Source organism: Dipodomys ordii, unplaced genomic scaffold (genome assembly GCF_000151885.1).
Source record: "Dipodomys ordii isolate 6190 unplaced genomic scaffold, Dord_2.0 Scaffold98, whole genome shotgun sequence".
In the NCBI taxonomy this organism is placed as follows: Eukaryota; Metazoa; Chordata; class Mammalia; order Rodentia; family Heteromyidae; genus Dipodomys; species Dipodomys ordii.
Genome location: NW_012267314.1, coordinates 3,997,762 through 4,018,782, shown reverse-complemented (window position 1 = coordinate 4,018,782; position 21,021 = coordinate 3,997,762). Strand labels below are relative to the sequence as shown.

General features: G+C 43.8%; 1 protein-coding gene across 1 annotated transcript in view; it reads left to right on the top strand.

Moving 5' to 3' along the window:
- The first annotated feature begins 13,710 nt into the window (after positions 1–13,710).
- Positions 13,711–21,021, top strand: part of Ccdc170 (coiled-coil domain containing 170) — a 51,694-nt gene continuing 44,383 nt past the window's right edge. The window contains exons 1-6 of the mRNA XM_013026929.1: positions 13,711–13,964; positions 14,308–14,413; positions 15,896–16,024; positions 17,566–17,822; positions 19,319–19,460; positions 20,909–21,020. Of these exons, the coding sequence (XP_012882383.1) occupies positions 13,711–13,964; positions 14,308–14,413; positions 15,896–16,024; positions 17,566–17,822; positions 19,319–19,460; positions 20,909–21,020 (1,000 nt within the window). The remainder of the gene's footprint in view (positions 13,965–14,307; positions 14,414–15,895; positions 16,025–17,565; positions 17,823–19,318; positions 19,461–20,908; position 21,021) is intronic.

Sequence of the window (21,021 nt, the reverse complement as noted above, 5' to 3'; positions counted from 1 at the left end):
GCCTTGAGCTGAAGAGCTGAGGGACAGCGCCCAGGCCCAGAGTTCAAGCCCCACAACCGACAAAAAAACAAAAAACAACAAAAAAAAGCCATTGAAGTAATTAAGAGAAAAATGATTTAGATTTGGTGTTAGGCCTACGACAAATGGTGGCTCACCCACTGTTTTGCTTACTGATCCTGAATCAAAATGTTGACTCCAATACAAGCCTTAGTTGGGAAACAGAGCAAGTTCCTTTCCTCTTTGTAAAACAGGACTGGATCATTATGAGAAACAAAAACAAACAGCAATGCAGCCTCTTAACATAGCAATAAAATCTCTTAACCCATCAAGTATCAACATAATAGAAGAAAGATCTGTTTCCCTTTCTGCATTTTGACTTTCTCAAAGTGGGCCTGGTGATATGTCACTGTAGGCCCAACTATGTGGGAGGCTGAGGAAGGAGGAGCCTGGGCAGCACAGCAAGATGGGTTCGCCTTTAAAAAAAAAAGTTTTAAGAACAGTTAACATAAAATTCCAGGCACTGGTGGCTCATGCCTGTAATCCTAGCTACTCAGGAGGCTGAGATCTGAGGATCCCGGTTCAGAGTCAGCCTACGCAGGCAAGCCCGTGAAACTTTCATCACCAATCAACTACCAAAAAAGCTGAAAGTGAGGCTGTGTCTCAAATGATGGAATGCCAGCCTTTAGTGAAAACAATAACAACAACTAAGGACAGTGCACAGGCCCTGGGTTCCAGCCCCAGTACTGGCACAAATAAAACAAAATACACAGTGTCACCCATTTGTAAATATGCAGCTCAGGGGCATTAAGTACATTTTCAGATTGTGCAACCATTTACCGCCATCCTTGTCTATTTGTTCATCTTGCAAAACTGAAGCCCTGTGCTCATTAAACAGTGCACCTCCCTTCTGTAGCCCCAGAGAACCGCCACCGTGCTTCTAGTTTCCATGGATCTGACTCTAGGTACTTCTCACAAACAGAATCGGATTGCACTTGTCCTTGTAACGGGCGTATTTCATCCAAAGGGATGTCCTCAAGGGTCATGTACGATGTGGCGTGTTTTTAAGGCAGAATGATAATCATTGCATGCTTAGGCCAATAAGTATCTCCTTGGAAAGTGATGCCTTTAATGCTTCTGGATATGTATATATATGTGTGTGTATAGATATGTATATTTACATATGTATATCTACATATGTATCAGTGGAATTGCTGGATCATGTGGTAGTTCTATTTTTATTTTTTAAGAAATTGCTATGCTATTTTCTATGGTGGTATATGGTTTTATAATTTCTACCAGCAATGTACAAAGTTTCCAAATTTTCCATATCCTTGCTCCCATTTTGGTACCGTGTGTGTGTGTGTGTGTGTGGTCACCATTCTAGTGGGTATGGAATAGTATTCTTGTTATGTAGCTCAGGCTACCTTCAGACTCCTATTCTCTTGCCTTAGCCTGTGAATTCTGGGATTACAGGTATACCTGACTCTATTTCTGCTTTTTAAAGAATAATTTCCTCACTCCTCTAGGGTTTTTTTTCTGCTCTATTTTTTTCTTCCTCCTTTTTGTCAAAATTAAAGAAAACGTGATTCTGATTACATGTCTCCATATAACTTTGTGAGATTACTCTGTTTTCCAGATATAAAGAAAAAAATTCAAGGAAAAGAAACAGAGAAGGGGAAAAAGCACAGAATTGTAGTTGAAGGCAATATGCATGTAACACTAATGATAATAAATACATGGGCTAAATGCTCAATTAACTGACACAGTCAGACTTTTAAAAAATATTCATGTACATGTTATTAATGAAAGATACAGCTAGACAAAAGAGTATAGAAAGGATGAGAGAAAAATTGCATGAAAAGATATACCAGGCAACTAACAACACAAAACTCATTATCATGCTAGTATTATACAAAATACAAAATTAAAATTGCACAAAATGCAAAATATAATTAGAAGTAAACAGTCATCACAAAATTATAAAATTTCCATTCATTAAGAAAGATAGGGCTGGGAATATGGCTCAGTGGTAGAATGCTTGCCTTGCTGGTACCACATAAACAGAAAAAGCTGGAAGTGGTGCTGTGGCTCAAGTGGTAGAATGCTTGCCTTGAGCTGAAGAGCCCAGGGACAGTGCCCAGGCCCAGAATTCAAGCCCCATGACTAATAACAACAACAAAGAAATTTAAACAATTATATATATATGTATATATTAGATATGAACCTAATACCATAACCTCAGAATAAAAGAACAAAAATGGAGAGAAGATGGGTGCTGGTGGCATATGCTTGTAATCCTAGGTACTCAGGAGACTGAGATCTGAGGATCGGAGTTTTTAGACAACAGAGCAGAAAAGACTGAGAGATTCTTATCTTCTATTAACCAGCAAAAAGCTGGAAGTGGAGGCGAGACTTAAGTGTTAAAACACCAATCTTGAGCAACAAAGGTAAGGAATAGCCCCTAGGCCCAGAATTTGACCCAGTAGTGGCACCAAAAAAAAAAGAATTAGATGAATAATTTGATGATTTCTCCTTGTTCTAAATTAAAAACATTTATGTTCTACAAATAATCAACCATGAAAATTGCATGCAGTATGGAAATGCAGAGTCCTGATCAGAAAATGGACTTTAGTAGAACAAATGGTGAAATTGGAATAAGGTTTAGTTAATAGTATGGTAATAATGATACAGTAGTGTGGTTCCTTGGTTGGAATAAGTATGGTAATGGCAGATGCCAATGTTAGGGAGGTGTGGGGTGAGGTATATGTAGAAACTGTTCTAGTTTTTGCAATTTTTCCGTATCTAAATTTTTTCAGAGTAAAAAGTGTTAAAATGACCAGTTTACTCAGACATTTTACTTTTCTGTTTTCACTATTACATTTAATTTCTCTTGGCATCTATTCTTTGACCAGCTGGCTTTAGAATGCAGACTGAGATAAACCTTCAAAGAGCAGGTAGGGGAGAAGTTTTGGACAGCAAACAGAGAGTTTTTAGTTGCATTTTTAAAAGAGGGTGTGTGTGTGTGTGTATGTGTGTGTGTGTGTGTGTGTGTGTGTGTGTGTTACTAGAATGTGTAGTGTATTTCAAACAATAGTGAATACTTCTTACTTTGTACTTGAATTAATTTGACTGATGATAGTCTTACTTTTCCCCCCAGGTTCAAGGACAACAAAATTCCTTTTAATTGAGAAAGGCAGTACCATTTGCTGCAGCAAGAATTATTTATGTTATGTTCTTCAACTCAAGGTTTCTTTCTTTCTTTGTTTTGCTTCCAACTTTCTTCCTTTGAAACTGGTGCTTTATTGGCTTTGATGTAAGGGTGCAGAAGTTCAACTGCAACGCTGAAGCAGACCAGAGCACCTCAGTCTTTCTCTTATTCATCTGATTATAGCTTCTAATGATTGCAGCTTCAAAGTCTACAAGTGCAAATATTCCTTAAAAAAACAAATATTGCTTCTCAAACTAAGAATGCAAGTTGGAATAACTCTTCAGATAAAGTCTCCTAAGTGAGAATGTGCCAGTCTTATAAAAATAAGTATCTGGAATATAGCTCTCATAACTGAGGTGACTTTTTCATTGAATCTACTACTCTGATTTTTTAAAAAATTGTTATGTGGAGCATTTAATCCACATTAGAACTGAGTTGTAACTTTATCATAAATTTCAACTGAAGCCATTGTCTGAAACATACATTCTAATACATACATTGGCAGTCAATGGAGGGTTATCTTAGAAACATTTCATTTTTCTATCAGAAACCTATAGTTTTTTTGCTCTACCCCCTGCACCCTGCTTTTCCTCTTATGCCCTATGACATTTCTTCACAAACACACACACACACACACACACATGCTTCTTCAGCATGCATTTGCATATATATAAGGCTTATATATATGTATGTATATATATATATATATATGCATCAGTGTACCTGCCAAGCGTCTTAAGACTTGAGTATAATGATGACGTTTCCCCAAATCTATGCTACTTGGGGTAAAGGAAATGGATAGTAGAATTTCCCAAAGGAAATCTTTGATATTGAGATCTTGTGTTGATCCCTGAAATAAGCAAAAAATGAGAAGTTAGCATTGATCAAGATGCATTGTATTCAGAAACTGCTTTGTGCAACTACTTCAAGATAATAATAAAGAAAAGATGGGAAAAAAGAGATGTTAGTAAGACACGTGAGGCGCAGCAGGCCACGTTACACCCCCAGCCGTGGCAAGCACAGAGCTCCTCATGCACGTTAGACATTTGGAGGCTGGGGCTCTGTGCTTGGACTCCCCTTCTCCCCAGGGTTATAGCCCAGTAAGGCGAGGAGATAAAGAGCTTCAACAGATAAAGTAATTTCAGGGAGTGATTAAATGCTTTGACAAGAGAACACAGCAGCTTGGTGAGCTGAAGCCGGGAGCAGGTGCCGGGCAGGCTCTGCGTGGCCAGGCTCTGGAGAGCTGGCTGTTCAATCGAGGTTGCGGACAGAGTCTGCCTTGAGCTACAGCCCTCGGGGAGGGGGTGCTCTTACGCACAGCAAGGACAAGTGCATAAAAAGTTGGTGTATTTAAGCCGGGCGCCCGTGGCTCACGCCTGTAATCCTAGCTACTCAGCTGAGATCTGAGGATCATGGTTCAACGCCAGCCTGGGCAGGAGTCCGTGAGACTCTTTTTTTAAAAAAAAATTTATATTTGAAAAATACGTTCTTTTTTTTTTTTTTCTCCGTGGGACTCTTATCTCCAATAAACTACCAGAAAACCGCAAGTGGCGCTGTGGCTCAAATGGTAGACCACTATCCTTGAGTTGAAGAGCCAAGGGACAGCACCCAGGATCAGAGTTCAAGCCTCACGACTGACAAAAACGAGAGAGAGAGAAAGAGAAAGGGGGGACACACACAGGACTTCCATAGGCTTTGAAGCATCCGACACACCACTCTCTCTGTTCCTTGCGCCAGTAATGGGGTTTGAACTCAGGGCCTCATACTCTTGCCTTGCTTACAAACCACTCTTTTAAATACACCAACTTTTTTTTTTTTTTGTCGGTCATGGATCTTGAACTCTGGGCCTGGGTGCTGTCCCTCAGCTCTTTAGCTCAAGGCAAGCACTCTACCACTTGAGCCACAGCCCCACTTCTGGTTTTCTGGTGGTTCATTGGAGATAACAGTCTCACGGACTTTCCTGCCTGGTCTGGCTTTGAACCGCGATCCTCAGATCTCAGCCTCCTGGGAAGCTAGGATTATAGGCATGAGCCACAGGCACCGGGCTAGTCCTGTCTCTAATGAAGAGTCAGGCTCATCACTGTGACAGTTCTTTGTGAGTGCCATGTTCTTTCTCAGTGTTTCACTCGAGCAGCATCGTACTGGTTTATTTCATCACTGATGCCTTGAAAGACAAAGATAAACTGAGAAACTACCGTACTTGATAGCCACAAGCAAGGTGGTGGTGGTGGTTTTTCTTCTTCTTCTTTTGGTGCTGATCCTGGGACTTGAACTCAGTGCCTGGACACTGGTCCTGAGGTTTTTCACTCTAGGCTAGTGCTCTACACTTGAGGCACAGCTCCACTTCTGGCTTTTTTGGTAGTTAATTAGAGATAAAAGTTTCATGGACTTTCCTGCTGAGGCTGGCTTTGAACTGCAGGCCTCAGATCCCAGCCTTCTGATTAGCTAAGATTGCAGGCATGAACTGCTGGGCCTTTTTGTTGCCTGGAGGAACACTATCTGGATAAGTAGTGAGTAATGTGTATTATTGTGAAATCTCTTGATGTTGATGACTGTGTGCTGTTGGGAACGCCATCCTGGAGCACTTTAAGGGGGAAAGGGCCATGGTTGTGTGCAAATTGCTCACACATGATTCAGCAATCATAACTGCAATGTTCACCCAGAGAAAGGAGTCAGTCACATGCAGTAAAATGTTCTCATAATGGTTGATGATATGTGTAAACTATTCTTGAGTTCACTAGATTATTCTTGCAAGTTTTCTACTGATGGAAGTAAAAATGTTAAGAAAAAGTGATATGCCAGACAACAAATGGGGTTAGAAAGCAGAAGGTGCTTTTACTGGTGGAGTCCCACAGGTTCATTGGCAAACTATGGGAGACAGCAAGCGTGGCTTTAGGAAATGTGTTAGATCAGGGGAGGGTCTGGAGGGAAAGGCCCAATGACCCGGGGGTGCTCTAGCAGGCCAGGGGTGGGATGGAAGGAAGCCATCCTGAGCCAGCTGGGGCACGGCTGCTGCTGGTTTGGAGGTGGGGCAGGTAGTTGGGAATGCACCTGCGTGGCTGGAGAAGCTTCAGAGGCTGGAAGCCATCAGAGACCGGAAGTGTTGGAACTCACACAAGAGCTGGGAATTGCCCGGAAGGGGAAGGAGATCTGGGGAACAGTCCAGCAGATCCTCAAGCTGAGGAAGGTGGGCTGCAGGGCAGAGGGGCCGAGGGAGGGCACCAAGTAAGGAGGGCTCCCAGGAAGTGCTAGGTGTCAGGTGCCCACGGGAAGGTCGAGGCCGCAGGGAGGACAGGGAGGGAGGACAGGGTCCTCCTGGGTGGAGACCAGGAGACTGGGGCTGTCAGGTGGGAACGAGGGACCCAAGGGGCAGAGAGGAAAAGGCCCTGCTGGTGGAGGTGGAGAACCCGGGGGGAGAGCAGGCTGATGGAAATTGCTGGAATCCCTTTCAGAGGTGGATGCAGCGCTGAGGCCTGCAGGGCCTGAAGGAAGGCCGCAGAATCAGAAGCACTCCAGGGAGACAGTGGGAAGCGTTATTTGATGAGTATTAATCTTGTTGTTGCTGTTATTATCATTGTTATTGAGACAGTTTCACTGTGCAGTCCAGCCCGGCCTGGCAATTGCTATGATAAGGCTAGCTATCTAATCCAAACTCAAGATCCGCCTGCCTCAGTCTCCCAAGGCTGGGATTATAGGTGTGCATCACACCCTGCTCCCAAGGAGGAATTTTTTTTTAAAATGAGCATTGGATTTTAATATGTTAATTGGGGTGAGAAGATAGGGTAATAGAAAGGATATGAGGGAGTAAATTCTTCCTGTTGTAAGCACCCAGTAAGAACATCAATTTACTGAGGAAATCCTTATTGTCCTGACAAAAGTATGAATCAGAAAGTAAAGAGACTGGCTGGGAAGGTGGCTCAGTGGTAGAAAGTAAAGAGACTTAAATGGTCTTGATGCTAAAATTGACTGATTTTGTTATGTAGATCACATGGTATTTAGGCTCTCCTGTGTCTGGTTTATGTTAATTTCATTTGCATTTGACGTTTTTCAGTATTAATAAACTAGTCATCACTCCTAAAATAATTAGATTTATAAGAGAAAGATACATAACACAGAGATTTGGGGAGAGACAAGATAGGGCCATTTGGTGGAGAGCTAGATATGCTAGGAAAATTATATAAATTGATGAAATTGTTTCACTAAATTGAGTGTTGAGCTCTCTGACAGCTGTCAAGATAAAAGTGTCACATGTTCATTTGGAGTGATCATTTTCTTTTTGGGTTGAAGTCATGACAGGAGTTTGTGCATGCTTCATTTATGACTTCTTAGTGAAAGCCATAGGCTACCCAGCATCTGCTGCATGGAAGACACTGGGAGAGTTGCTAAGCCTCTAGGCCTCTTTGTGAAAATGGGAGCATCAGCCCCGATCTGGACTGTTGGTTTGAATACAAGTGTTCACATTCTCTGCTTCTCTAAATTGCATTAGAAGAGAGAAAAAGCCAGGCATGGAGGCACACAACTGTAATCCCAGCACTAGGGAGACTGAGGGAGGAGGATCACTAGTTTGAGGCCAGCCTGGGTTACACTATAACCTCCCTGCTTCAACCTCTCTCTCTGGGAGGAGGGGTGAGAGAGAGAGGAGAAAGAGGAGAGAGGAAGGAAGAAGGGAGAGGAAGAGAAAATATGAAGTTAATTTACAGAGTTACTTTACAACAGCTCTAGAAATAAGACCAAATCTGATACCACTCTAGAACACGTATGGGGAGTGGCTTTCTGATACTGAATGGATGGGAGAGATTCTCCTTTACATGTGTCAGCGTAATAGTGGAAGTCAAGCTGTTCTTTGGTTCCAGAAGCCTCTGGACGTTGCCATGCTTGGAGTGTGCAGATAAGGAAGTAGGAAGAAATCAAGGTGATTCGCTGCCAAGTAGAACATGGGTCTCAATCCCCAGTGCCCTCACATCCCTGGCTGTGGGTTTACCTTTTCCCACAGCCCAACAGGCAGCCTGTTGCGGATTAAATGTTCAAAGTCATATGTTGGGGTTCTAACTCCTGATGCAATGGCGGCCGCCTCCTCCTCCTCCTCCTTCTCTTCTTTTTTTTTTTTTTGTTGGTTGTGGGGCTTGAACTCTGGGCCTGGGCGCTGTCCCTCAGCTCTTCAGCTCAAGGCTAGTGCTCTACCACTTGAGCCACAGCGCCACGTCCGGTTTTCTGGTTTATTGGAGATAAGAGTCTCACGGATTTTCCTGCCTGGGTTGGCTTTGAACTGTCATTCTCAGATCTCAGCCTCCTGGGTAGCTAGGATGACAGGTGTGAGCCATGGGCACCTGGCTCATTTGGATACTTGGAATCTTTTTTTTTTTTTGATACTGGGACTTGAACTCAGGGCCTCACACTCTCACTCGGCTTCGTCACTCAAGACGGTACCATTCTCTGCTTCCTCTCCTTCAATTCTGACATTTATTTCCCTTTCCTCCTCTTCTTCTTCTTCCTGCTCTCCCTCCTTCTCTTCTTTCCCTTCTTTTTTGTTTCTTGTTTTGACATTGGATAAGGAACAGACTTGAATCTCCGGAAGGAAGTCAAAGTCATTCTCTAGAATTTGGGCCTGTTTTTGCATAGTAAGATGACAGAACCCAGGAGGGCCTTTGGGGTGCAGTATGGGAGATAACGGTGTCATTTTACCAGTCAAAGAAGTCAGTCTTCCTCCTGCCAGAGATCGTACTCACACGGTACTACTCTGCTTCTGTTTGTTAGTGGTCTTCAGAAGACACAGGCCGCTACAGTGGCCAGCAGGCTGCTCCTTACCGCGGGAGAAGCTGTGGATCTTCTCCAGCCGGCCCATCTCCTGAGGGCAGGCCTCGGTGGACATCAGCCATGTGGCCAGTGGCATTAGGTGTCCCAGGAATGGGACGAGACTGTGGAGTGGGGCCTAGAATATCAGCACTCACCCATCACCAATCAGTCCATTGGGAAGAGTAGATGGAGCAGAAGGAGCATGCATTGATTGCCCTAACTGAACAAATAATTGCTGAGCATTTACATTGTGAGTTCTTACATAAGTGCTAGATCTGACTTAGCAAACATTACAGGTGTGTGTGTGTGTGTGTGTGTGTGTGTGTATGAGAGAGAGAGAGTGACAGAGAGAGAGACAGAGACAGAGACAGAGACTGAGACAGAGAGACCAAGAGAGAGAGAGAATGAATATAAATATACTGGGGCTTATACCAGTGTTGTTGCTTAGTTTGTTTTCTTTCAAGACTGGCAGACTGGCACTCTTAACAGTTGGGACACACCTCCACTTTTGGCTTTTTTGTTGGTGAAGTGGACATAAGAGTCTCATAGACTTTTCTGCCTTGGCTGGCCTTGAACTTTGATCCTTAGTCCTCAGCATCCTGAGCAGCTAGGATGTTAGGCATGAGCCACAGGTGCCCTGCTAATCACAGTGTTTTGAGGGAAGGAGACCGAACACCTGCTCACACTGATGCTTGGCTCTCAGCCTGTGCTAAGGGTCGTGTGAGAAGCACGGAAGCATGGGAAGCTTTCTGGGAGAGGTCAGCTGGGGCCTTGGAAGGTTTCTATCCTTCAAGTCCTACAGGAAGCGGGACAGAGGAAAATGATTGAGAGAGCCTCAAATTGTGAGAGTAAGAGAATTATTTACCAGTGTGCACAGGTACTGGGCCTTGCTTGATTGAGTGGTACTTTCTTTGATACCCGTTTTCTCTGCAACTTTCCATATCACAGCGCATGGGGAAGGTAGGACACGGGTCCTGGGGAAGAGCTGTGAGGATCAGGGAGGCAATGGACCCATCCTTTGCAAAGTTGGGGTCCCTAAACGGGTGCTTGCTCATCTGTTCTCATGAGCATGGGCACGCGCATTCTCTGCTTCATGGAGGCTTTCAGATCTACTTTTTATCAATTTGTTGTGGGATCACCATAGAGGAGTGCGAACCCTAAATTCTCCCAGTTTGTGCATGAACTTGTACAGAGGGGTTAAAGATCGATTCCTCTCTAAAGTGAGTGATTGGCTTCCATTGCACCAAGCTTTTTTTTTTTTTTTTTTTTTAACAATCTCTGTGTTTTCCAAACTAGGAGGCTGTGGGATTGGAGGCTCCCAGGAGTTTGTATATGCTGGAGGCCATGGAAGCCTTCCAACAGAAGACATGTACTAGAAAGACCCAGTGGCAGCATTTTGATTGATTTTTTTTTTTTGGACAGAGGCTAATGGCCACCCAGGAAGAGAAAGCCATGATATAGTCCATCAGAAATTACTTAGAGTCTGTTTCTCTCTGGTTCATTGGAGGTCTTCTTAATAGTTAGTTAAAAAAAACTAAAATGATTGAATTCCTGTTTTAAACCTTGAAGACACTTTATATTTTGGCTACAGCATTATTTATATTTGGTTCATTTTTTTTCAGTGAAGTTTCTGTCCCCAAATCTAGTCAAAACATTGTCAAAACAAATACACGCCAAGTTTTGCTGCGTTCAGCTTTCTGCTTTGTCTGAGTTCTTCTGATGTTCAAGTTCAGGGTTTCCTGTTGTTTCTGCAGGCAGTAATCGTTCACAGGCAAAATATTCAGCTCTGTGTGTGTGTGTGTGTGTGCGCGTGTGTGCGTGCGCGTGTGTGCATGTACTTGCTCATGCACGTGGTGGTAGTAACCAAAATCAAGGCCTCACATCTCACTTTGCTTTTTGCTCAAGGCTGGTGTTCTACCACTTGAGCTACATCACCAGTCACACAATTTTTTGTTGGTCAACTGGAGATTCTTTTCTCCAGTCTCACAGTCTTTGAACTGCAAACCTCAGATCTCAGCCTCATAGGTAGCTAGGACTACAGGCTTGAGCCACTGGTGCCCAGCTGTGTTCAGTTTCTTGTCTTAATATAGAATGAATAGTATGTGGCAACTTAGAGCCAAGTAAGTTGGACTCTTACACATGTGTTCAGTCATGGATTCAATGTGTATCCTACAAAATGAAGAAAAGTGAGGGAAGGAGAAGGTGGGAACAATGAGTGAGAATGTTGACAGACGTGACTTTGATCAAGATGCATTATAGTCATAAACTACTTTGTTAAATGGCAACTCCTTTGTACAAATACTTAAAGATGATAAAAAAGAAAAGAAAATTTCCAGAACCAGTTGTCAAAACAAAACCCAAACCCAAATCCCATGTTCTCAATTATCACTAACTTACTTAAGGAATCAAGTAAAAAGTTCTAGAAACTCCATCTCGACCAGCAGCTGGGTATGCCAGTGCATGTCTGCTATCCTAAAGGATCAGGAAGCCCAAATATAAGAATCAAAATCCAAGCTGGGCACGGGTGGCTCACGCCTGTAATCCTAGCTACTCAGGAGGCTGAGATCTGAGGATCGCGGTTCAAAGCCAGTCTGGGCAGGAAACTCCATGAGACTCTTATCTCCAATAAACCACCAGAAAAACTGGAAGTGGCGCCGTGGCTCAAGTGGTAGAGTGCTAGCCTTGAGCTGAAGAGCTGAGGGACAGCACCCAGGCCCAGAGTTCAAGCCCCATGGCCAACAACAACAACAACAACAACAAAAAGGCTTAAAGTCCTGGTCAACCTAGACATAAAGTGAGACCTTATTTATTTACCTATCTATTTGTTTGTTTGCCTGTCCTGGGGCTTCAAATCAGGCCATAGGCACTGTCCCTGAGCTTCTTTGTGCTCAAGGCTAGTACTCTACCACTTAAACCATAATGCCACTTCTTGCTTTTTCTGAGTAGTTTATTGGAGATGAGAGTCTCAAGGACTTCCTTGTCCTGGTTGGCTTCGAACCTCGATCCTCAGATCTCAGCCTCATGAGTACCTAGGCTGAGTCACCAGGGCCTGGCGAGATCTTATCTTTAAAATAAACTATACACAAGGAGGGGTTAACAGAGTGGCTCAAGTGATAGAGCACCTACTTAGCAAGTATGAGGCCAAGTACCACCAAAAAGAGAAACAAAACCACAAAACAGAAGAAAAGAAAAGTCACTTTCAAAAGTTTAAATCTAGTTTTCGTCTGATTTTGTTTAAATCTAGTTTTGTCTACTAAAGTATGCATATTTATAGGGTACCATGTGATGGGGGAGGGAGGGAGAGGGAGAGGGAGAGAGATGATGATGATGATGATGATGATGGTAGCATCTGCAGGCATAGAGCTGTATACCTACAAGGAATGATGCTGGAACAAAGAAGACGTGAGTTATGGGATGGAAGCTGAGCACGGAATGGCTGGGGAGCTTTTGCGTGTCAGGGAAGTGATTTTCTTCTACTTCTTTTTTGTCCATAGGATAATAAGACAGCTAAACACCCCAGTAGCAGGACCGGCCCAAGACATTGTCCGCAGGTCAGATAATGGCACACATTGTGTACTAAATTATGAATAAGCTTATCTCTGCTTTATGCCACCGAGCTTTGAAACCATCCTTTATGCTGTCAGGACTGTAAGCCGCCCTGGGAGGCAATTTCCCTCATTATCATAATAATATCAGTAGCAGAATCGAATCATAGGTAGTTGGTTCTGGGAAATTAATATAAAATTGCTTTATGGGTTAGCATGAAGGTACCTAATCACTTAGATTGTGCTCATGTGAGGGCGAATGGATGCACTCCTGAATCTTTAATAGGGTAAGAAAATCAATCTCTTTTTTTTGAAAGTGAAGATTGTTTAATACTTACAAGAAAAGTTGAAGAATTTTCTCAGATTTTATGAGCTGCAGGAGGGCTTCACGGAGAGCCGCTCTCCGCAGTGTCAGCTTCTAGACTCCAGCCTGCGTCAGTTCCAGTCATTTCTTTGTCACCCACATGATGGTCTTTGCAGCTGCACCCCATGGCAGGCTGGCAGTTTTTGTCACTTTTCTGAAATTTAAGGGGAGGATGTTATTTGTCGTTATGAAATTACATGGTCATTGTAAAGGGTTTGGAAATATGATGAAGGGTACCCCTACAACCCAGAGGTAACCTCAGTTACTGATGCTTTCTCTAATTTACATATAATTGTACCAATAACCTAGAAGCACATTTTTATGGAAAAAATGAATCATTACCTGAGTACCCCAGATCTAAGACTAGCACCCCTATCCTGTCAGTACTCTTCTCCAGTAGTAATATGTTCTGTCAGGCCTCTTTTTCTGTTTCTGAATATGTTTTTAGGAAATATGTACAGTAGAGTTCTTCCTCTTTTGTGGGTTTTATGACCTCAAGTATCAAACTGTGGATCTAAAGTGTGTGTGTGTGTGTATCTCTGTATGTGTGCAAGTGCACGTGCGTGCTGGTACTGGGACTTCAACTCTGTGCTCTTGCTCAGTGTTTCATTCATGACTGGCATTCTTCCACTTGAGTCACACCTCCAGTTTAGCATTTTGCTGGTTACTGGGAGGCAGTCTTTCCTGTCTTGGCTGGCTTCAAATCTTGATCCTCAGATCTCAGCCTCCTGAGTAGCTAGGATTCCTAGGTGTGAGCCACCAGCGCTCTGCTGCAGTAGTTTTTGTTAGAAGGAGATATAATGATACGAGTACATCACTTCCTAAAGAAAGGTATTGGGGAAGAAATGATCACAGCGATTGGGAAGCCTATTTTCCTGATGACAGATGAGGATAGACGCTTCCCAAGTGGCCGGCCGTGCGTGGGACAGGGCCTGTGGTGGCGACTCCTGTGGGGGGAGGGCCGGCTGGCGTTCCGCACCGAGGCCTGGGCTGTGCGTGTTCTGCTGTCTGCTGTCCGCCGTCTCCTTGGACATGTTGTGACTGGCAAATGCTGGTGATTCCTAAGCGCTCGGGAGAGTTGCTTTGGGGTTTTGTGGATTGCCTCACACGAGTCATAGCAACCCTTGTTGTCAAGTTGTAGGCTTGGTGAGGCTGCTTCAGGAGTGTGTCAAGCAGCAGTTGAGCAGTTGGTCATGTAAAGGTTTCTGCCCGTGAACCAGATGTGTCCCTGGGGGCTGCTGAGAGGAACAGGAAATTCTCCTCCGTGTGATCTCCTTCAAACCAACGCTTTCCTTACAGGACTGTCACAAAGACCACCCACCAGCCCCCCCCCCCCCCGCCCAATCTCGCCCCACGGGTGTGGGTGCCTGCCTCATGTGTTTCTTTTGCCGCAATAGTTTAGTGAGCTGTCAAGGGCAAAAACTGAAGCTTTACAAAGTAAAATTTATGGGCATTACCCCGTGGGTCAAGGGCTTACCTCCAAATATAGGAGTGATCTTCCCGGTATGGAGTTTTGATTATAATTATTATTATAATTATCAACTTACTCTTATTTTGGTTAAGACTGAGGTTTGAACTCAGGGCCTTGCACTTACCAGCCGGAGTTCTAACTACCGAGAGGTGCCTTCCGTTGATTTTTATTCCCCTCCCTCCTCTCCTCCCGCTGGCTGTTTTGGGGAGAAGCCCTCACTTTCTGCCTGGCTCTGTCCCTGTGTGCTATCTGGGTATTTTAGGTTTTCCATTGTAGCTAGAGGCATGTGCCACTGTGTTCAGCTCTTCGTTGAGATAGGGTCTCTTAAATAACCCCTGAATCTGACTCAGTCAGCTCACCAGAATTGTGACCATTGGTGTCTCAAAATGAAAGGATCTAGTTTTTCAGTCATACCTCTGAGCCTCACCCCACCCTCTTATTTTTGTCACGAGTCAGGGTTTTGTGATATTTCCCAGACTGGCAATGATTGTCTGTCTATGTCAGATCCCACTAGTGTCTAGAGTGAGCGCGTCATTGGTTCCTGGGCCGCCTCCTGTAAGATGACAAATGCCCTTTCCTGCCCCTGAGCCCCTCCCTCACCTCAATAGCAGAACCTCAATTGCAGTGTCTGAATAGCAGCACCTGTGGGGCCCCTGAGCTGTGCGCCCCTCCCCCACACTGAGTAGCAGGCCTGGCCGAGACCTCCACCTCCATAGTACTGTCTGTGGGAGGGACTGGAAAGGCACTTCCTGCCTCCAGCTTCAGGTGAAACAGCCCAAGCCCCCGATGGTATAAAGGGGTTGCCCAGGGGGTGGGCCAGTGCCATTTTCTCTCCCCTCTCATGAGAACTTGGCCTTGTTGGCTCTGCTGGCAATACATCTTTCCTCCTATGTGACTTTGTCCGTCTGGTCTTTTGGGTTACTGTCTATTTGGGTTATTTTCTTTTACATCCTTTTGAACTTTTTTTTCTTCCTGTGCCAATCCTGGGGCTTGAATTCAGGGCCTGAGCATCGTCTCTGAGCTTTTGTGCTCAAGGCTAGTCCTCTACCACTTGAGCCACAACTCCACTTCTAACTTTTTGGTGATTCATTGGAGACAAGAATCTCATGGATTTCTTGCTTGGAGTTGGCTTGGGACTGGGATCCTCAGACCTCAGCCTCCTGAGTCACTAGGATTACAGGTGTGAGCCACCGGCGCCCAGCTAGGATCTTTCACGTTTGATTGGGTCAGCCTCAGAACACAGTCTTCCTACCCATGCCTCCCATGAAATTGGGGTTACCGTGTATACCACCTAGCGTGTTGGTCTTGCTAACTTTTAGCCTGGGCTGGCCTCAAATTGTGATCCTTACAATATCTGGCTCCCAAGTAGCTGAGATTACAAGCATGAGCTATCATGCTAGGTCTTGGGTAGCACTTTTGATATAATTGAAATACAAAGGGAACTGTCTAGGCTTTGTTTGTGCAGCTGTATAGAGAAACTTGTTTACCATTCCCTTTAATGTTATCTCCCCCAGGACACTTATGGTCATTCTTTGGAAGTCCCAGTCACCCGGGAGCAGTTAAACCGCTATTGGGATGTGGCTGAAAATGTTCAGAGCGAACTTGCAGCCACTTTGGTCAAGTTTGAATGCGCTCAGTCTGAGGTAAGAGTCCACACTCGCCAATCAGAAGGGGGTGAGCAGGATGTAGAGTTGGGAATCAAGATAGTGGGATACAGATAAAAACATTTTCGCCTCAGGTTTATCCCTGATCTTCTCCTGGGGCGTGCCTGCCCTTGCCACGCTGTAGAAGCGGGCAGTGGGCCTGCATTCCAGAAGCTCCGCCTCCTCGCACAGTCTGGGGCACCTGAGGGCCTCTGTGGAAGCTGTCTGGAGAAATTTCCAGCTTCTTCTAGAATATCTTCCTTTAATGTGGATCACTCGAAGTCTGGAGCTCTTACAAGGGAATTCTGAATTCCTTCATTAGGGAAGTTCTGTTGGCCGGGGAAAATTCTGGAAAGAGGTTGGGGTCCATGGGCCCTTTGAGCCTCCTGAGAGGCATTGGCTGATTGCCCAGAGGTCTGAGGAGTCCACACTGGCCTGGGAGGTGACCAGTACTGTCCCTGAGGCTGCTGGGACCTGCTGAATGATGAGCTGATTCTCTGTGTATATGTGTGTGATCTCAGTCTCCTGAATAGCCAGGATTGCAAGCGTGAGCCGCCCATGCCATGCCTGGGTTTAGTTTTCTTCTCGCTCACAGTGATGGCTTAGAAAGTGAGGGGAGCACGTGATTGGCTGGACAGTCTTTCTTTACTTGGGAAAGGTTGTGAATATCAAATCACAAACCATGTGGCTTGTTGATTCCTTGAACTGCTGGTTCTCAGCAGTAAAAGTAGCAACATGAGAATACAGAGAATTGGTGACCACTGGAAAGGGCTGTATGGCTTTGAGCAGTGTCCCCACACATGTATTGTGAGTTGATCCAAGATATTGCTCATTTTGTTTTGAAAAAGAGTATGAAGTCTGTTATTAAGATGGAATTTTTTAGGCCAGTTGCTGGTGGCTCACACCTATAATCCTTGCTACTCTGGAGGCTGAAATCTGAAGATTGGTCCAAAGCCAACCTCAGCTGGAAAGGTTGTGAGACTCTTATCTCCAATGAACCGCCAGAAAACCAGAAGTGGAACTGTGGCTCAAAGTGGTAGAGCACTAGCCTTGAGCAGGAAAAGCTCAGGGACAGCACCTAGTCCCTGAGTTCTAGCTCCATAACTGACAAAAAAGATGCAATTTTCTATTTGCTTATACAAATACAAGTGGGAGAAAAAGAAAAGGAAGCTGGATTAAGTCATGAAGAAAAGAGTGAGAATTTTTTTTCTTTTTCTTTTTTTTTGTGCGCCAGTATTGGGACTTGAATTCAGGGCCTGGGTACTGTTTCTACACTTATCACTCAAGAAATGTGCTCTACCATTTAAACCACAGCTTCACTTCCAGCTCTTTGGTAGTTAATTGGAGATAAGAGTCCCATAGACTTTCCTGCCAAGGCTGGATTCAAACTGAGATCCTTAGATCTCAGCCACCTGAATGGCTAGGATTGTAGGCACGAACCACCAGCATTGGGTATAGAAGTAAGATGGTTTCAGCTTTCTTATATGGTACACAGTTACACCCATTTTCTTTCTTTCTCTTTCTATTCCTTTTCATATTAGCTTCGAGACCTCCGTTCTAAGATGCTTTCTAAAGAAGTTTGCTGTCAAGAACTAAAGGCTGAGATGGAGAGCTACAAAGAAAGCAATGCCAGGAAATCATCTCTTGTCACCTCGTTGAGAGACAGAGTTCATGAGCTGGAGGAAGAGTTAGCAGCACTTTCCACTTCTAAAAGCAGGATAGAAATCACAGCTCAGACTGCGACCAAGGAGAGCAAGAGACTAATGAAGAAAGTCACAGAACTGGGGGAGCAATTACAGTAAGTATGGCGCCATTAAGCTTCGTAGTTTAGCCTAGTGGCCACATTCATTTCTGACAGCCACTAGTTTCTGTCCTTGAATGTGCTTTGAATGCTGTGTACTATTTGGCCCTGAAACCCAATCTGAAAAAAAAGTTATTGGCCTCAAATACCTTTGCAATCTTGAACAATTTTCCTCAGTTCTTTCTAAACATCAAGTATCTTAACAAACAGATTGTTGTCGTAGGCTTGGTTATAGCACTCACCATGCTGATGATATTCATAACTGGATTGCAGTGTGCATTCTTGGAAATGGAGATTTAACCCTGAGGTGGTCGGAAATCTACAGAAGAAAGCAGTTATTAAGAAGCTAGTTATAAAAGTACCAGGAAGCCAGACCACCCCAAACATTCCTCATTAGATTTGATGCCCAATTTAGGCAAAGATCTCAGGAAACCTAGATTACCATGCTTAGTTCTGAAAAGAGATGACCACTGAGGCAAAATTGGGAGCTGCCTGCTTCTAAAATATATCTCATTAATACATATGACTTTACTGTCACGTGTGTGTGTGTGTGTGTGTGTGTATGTGTGTGTACACACGTGCATACAGATGGCAGGTGGTAGGGCTTGACAGGAGGTACATTTATGTGGTTATGGGCAGATTCCTGAAACTTTATTGGGTCAGATGAAATATAAATAGAAGTGAGTGTAGTTTAGAGACCTTTGAAATGGAGACATAAGCTTGCAATCCTAGGGTTAATGTCTGAATGATATAAACAAACCAACAAGAGCAATAGCATTCATTGTGCCCAAGACGCTGAGTGAATATTACCTTCCATTTGCTAAAAACAGGAACTCAGGAATATATTGGTTCTTTGTTTTTGGGTTTTCTTTTTTTATGATTAATTTTTTATTGTTATTAGAAAGGTGATATACAGAGATGTTACCATTTCGTAAGTCAGGTAATGAGTACATTTCTTTCTCTTTTTTTTTTTTTGGTTCCATAATGCTTTATTTATAGATAGACCATAGTAGATGATAGACAGACAGATGATAGGTAAATGTTACCAGAGTCTTCAATAGGACAGTGCCAGTCTATCAAGTATGAGGCCCTGAGTTCAAACCCCAGTACAATAAAACATATTATGTGCAGTGATAACTGTGACAACATAAACATGCATTTAGCTTTTCTTTTTATCTATCTATCTATCTATCTATCTATCTATCTATCTATCTATCTATCTATCTATCTATCTATCTATCTATCTATCTGTACATAGTCTAGAAACCCTTCTCCTCTGCCACTGAGCCTACATCTCCCCTCCTGTTACTAAGTCTAAGGTGCCTTGAGGGTTCCTGAAGAAGGCAGAAAATTGCTTCTGCATTTCTCCCTTCCTAGCAGGGCTTGGCTGACAATAATTTGCACTGGGTTTGGGAAACTATTGTATTGAAAATGACAATGATTTCCCACAAATTGCTGAAGTTCTGACTTCTGCGGTATTATTTGCTTGTTAGGAAGTGTTCAATGGAAAAAGATGAGACTAAGAAAGAAGCCTCAGAGAACTTCAGGAGACACGAGGAATTTCTAACTCAACTTGGTGATTGCTTGGATCCCGAGAGGACGCGCGAGGAGACACTGAAAGATTTCATTTCCAAGGTGTTTGCATGAAGATGAAAGAGATGATCAATACACGGTTCTGACAGGAAAAGAAGTGCTGTGCTGGGGCTAGGGGTGGCAGGAGGCTGGGATAGTACCTAAGGACAGCACACATTCCCTGCAGGAAGTATCCACACCCGCTCTGAGCTTTACTTCCAACGTCCCTCATAAGTGTTATTTGAGATCACTCTCCAAGTATTTACTTACTTTGCCTAAGATATATTTACATTGCCATATGCATTTGTTTATTGGTTAATAGTATTTTTTTTGTCATGGGGCTTGAACTCAGGGCCTTGATACTATCCTTGAGCTTTTTTTTTTTTTTCTCAAGGCTAGCAGTCTCCTACTTTGAGCTCCACTTCCAGTTTTCTGGTTGTTAATTGGAGATAAGAATCTCACAGCCTTTCCTGCCCAGCCTCCAGAGTAGCTCGGATTATAGGCATGAGCCACCAGTGCCAGGCTAAGAATTAATCTTAATGTGTCTTTGGGACATTTTTTTCCCCTGTTAGTTCCAAATGCAATCACAAAATCAGGAATGTGTTGTTTGAGGAATATTTATTAATATAAGGATAAGATTAGGAGTCTCCCTATATTTATTGTTTTTCCCTGAGAATCTTATAAATGTGCCCAGTGGATAATTCTAATACATAACACCGGAAGCAAAATGCCCTGATAATCTTAGCCCTCAATGTAAGTATCCAGGATTTTTCTGTTTGTTTTCATCTGCCTGCCTGCCTGCCTGCCTGCCTGCCTGTCTGTCTGTTTATGTATCTATGTGTGCTTTAAGTATTTTATGTGCCAGTATTGGGTCTTGAAATCAGAACCCAAGCACTGTTTCTTAGCATTTTTTGCTCAAAGCTGGCATTCTACCACTTGAGCCACAGTTTTACTTCTAGCTTTTTTTCTGTTTCATTGGAGGTAAGAGTCTCATAGACTTCAAACCGTTGATCCTCAGATCTCCGCCCCCTGAGTAGCTAGGATTACGGGTACCAGCCACCAGTGAACGGCTTGTTTTAGGCTACCTTTGATAAGCAGTCTTGTGTTCTCTGCATGTCACCATGCCAATAGCTCCGCACATGCAGCGGGAGCAGGTGGGAATGGAAGGGCTGAGTGAGGCTTCTGCTCCACGGCTGGTTCTCACCTCCTTCCACAGTCCTGCCACCTCCAGTGCTTCCCCATGCTTTCTGATGCTTGTGGCTGTTGCTTTCTCTGGGAGCTTCAACTTCCTTCCTATCATCCTTGTCCTGTGTCTACCTGGTGCATAATTTTTAGTTAATCACTGAGTCAGCCCCTAACAAGCTGAGTTTCAAGATTGCCTTTGCTTGGATCTATGGAGGGATATGATTTTAATATTTTTTATCAGAATAGGCTCTACTACCAGGCTATGGACTGAGTGGCGCAGACAGAGGAAAGTGTTAATGTTTTAGTTATAATTACTTTGTGCTCAGGTTAGAAAGCTGTGCGAGGAAAATGCATCTCTGAGAGGACAAGTGGTTACTCTTGAAGAGGCAGTAAATGCCCATGAGATGGAAGCAAAAGCTAACAGAGAGACGATCATGAG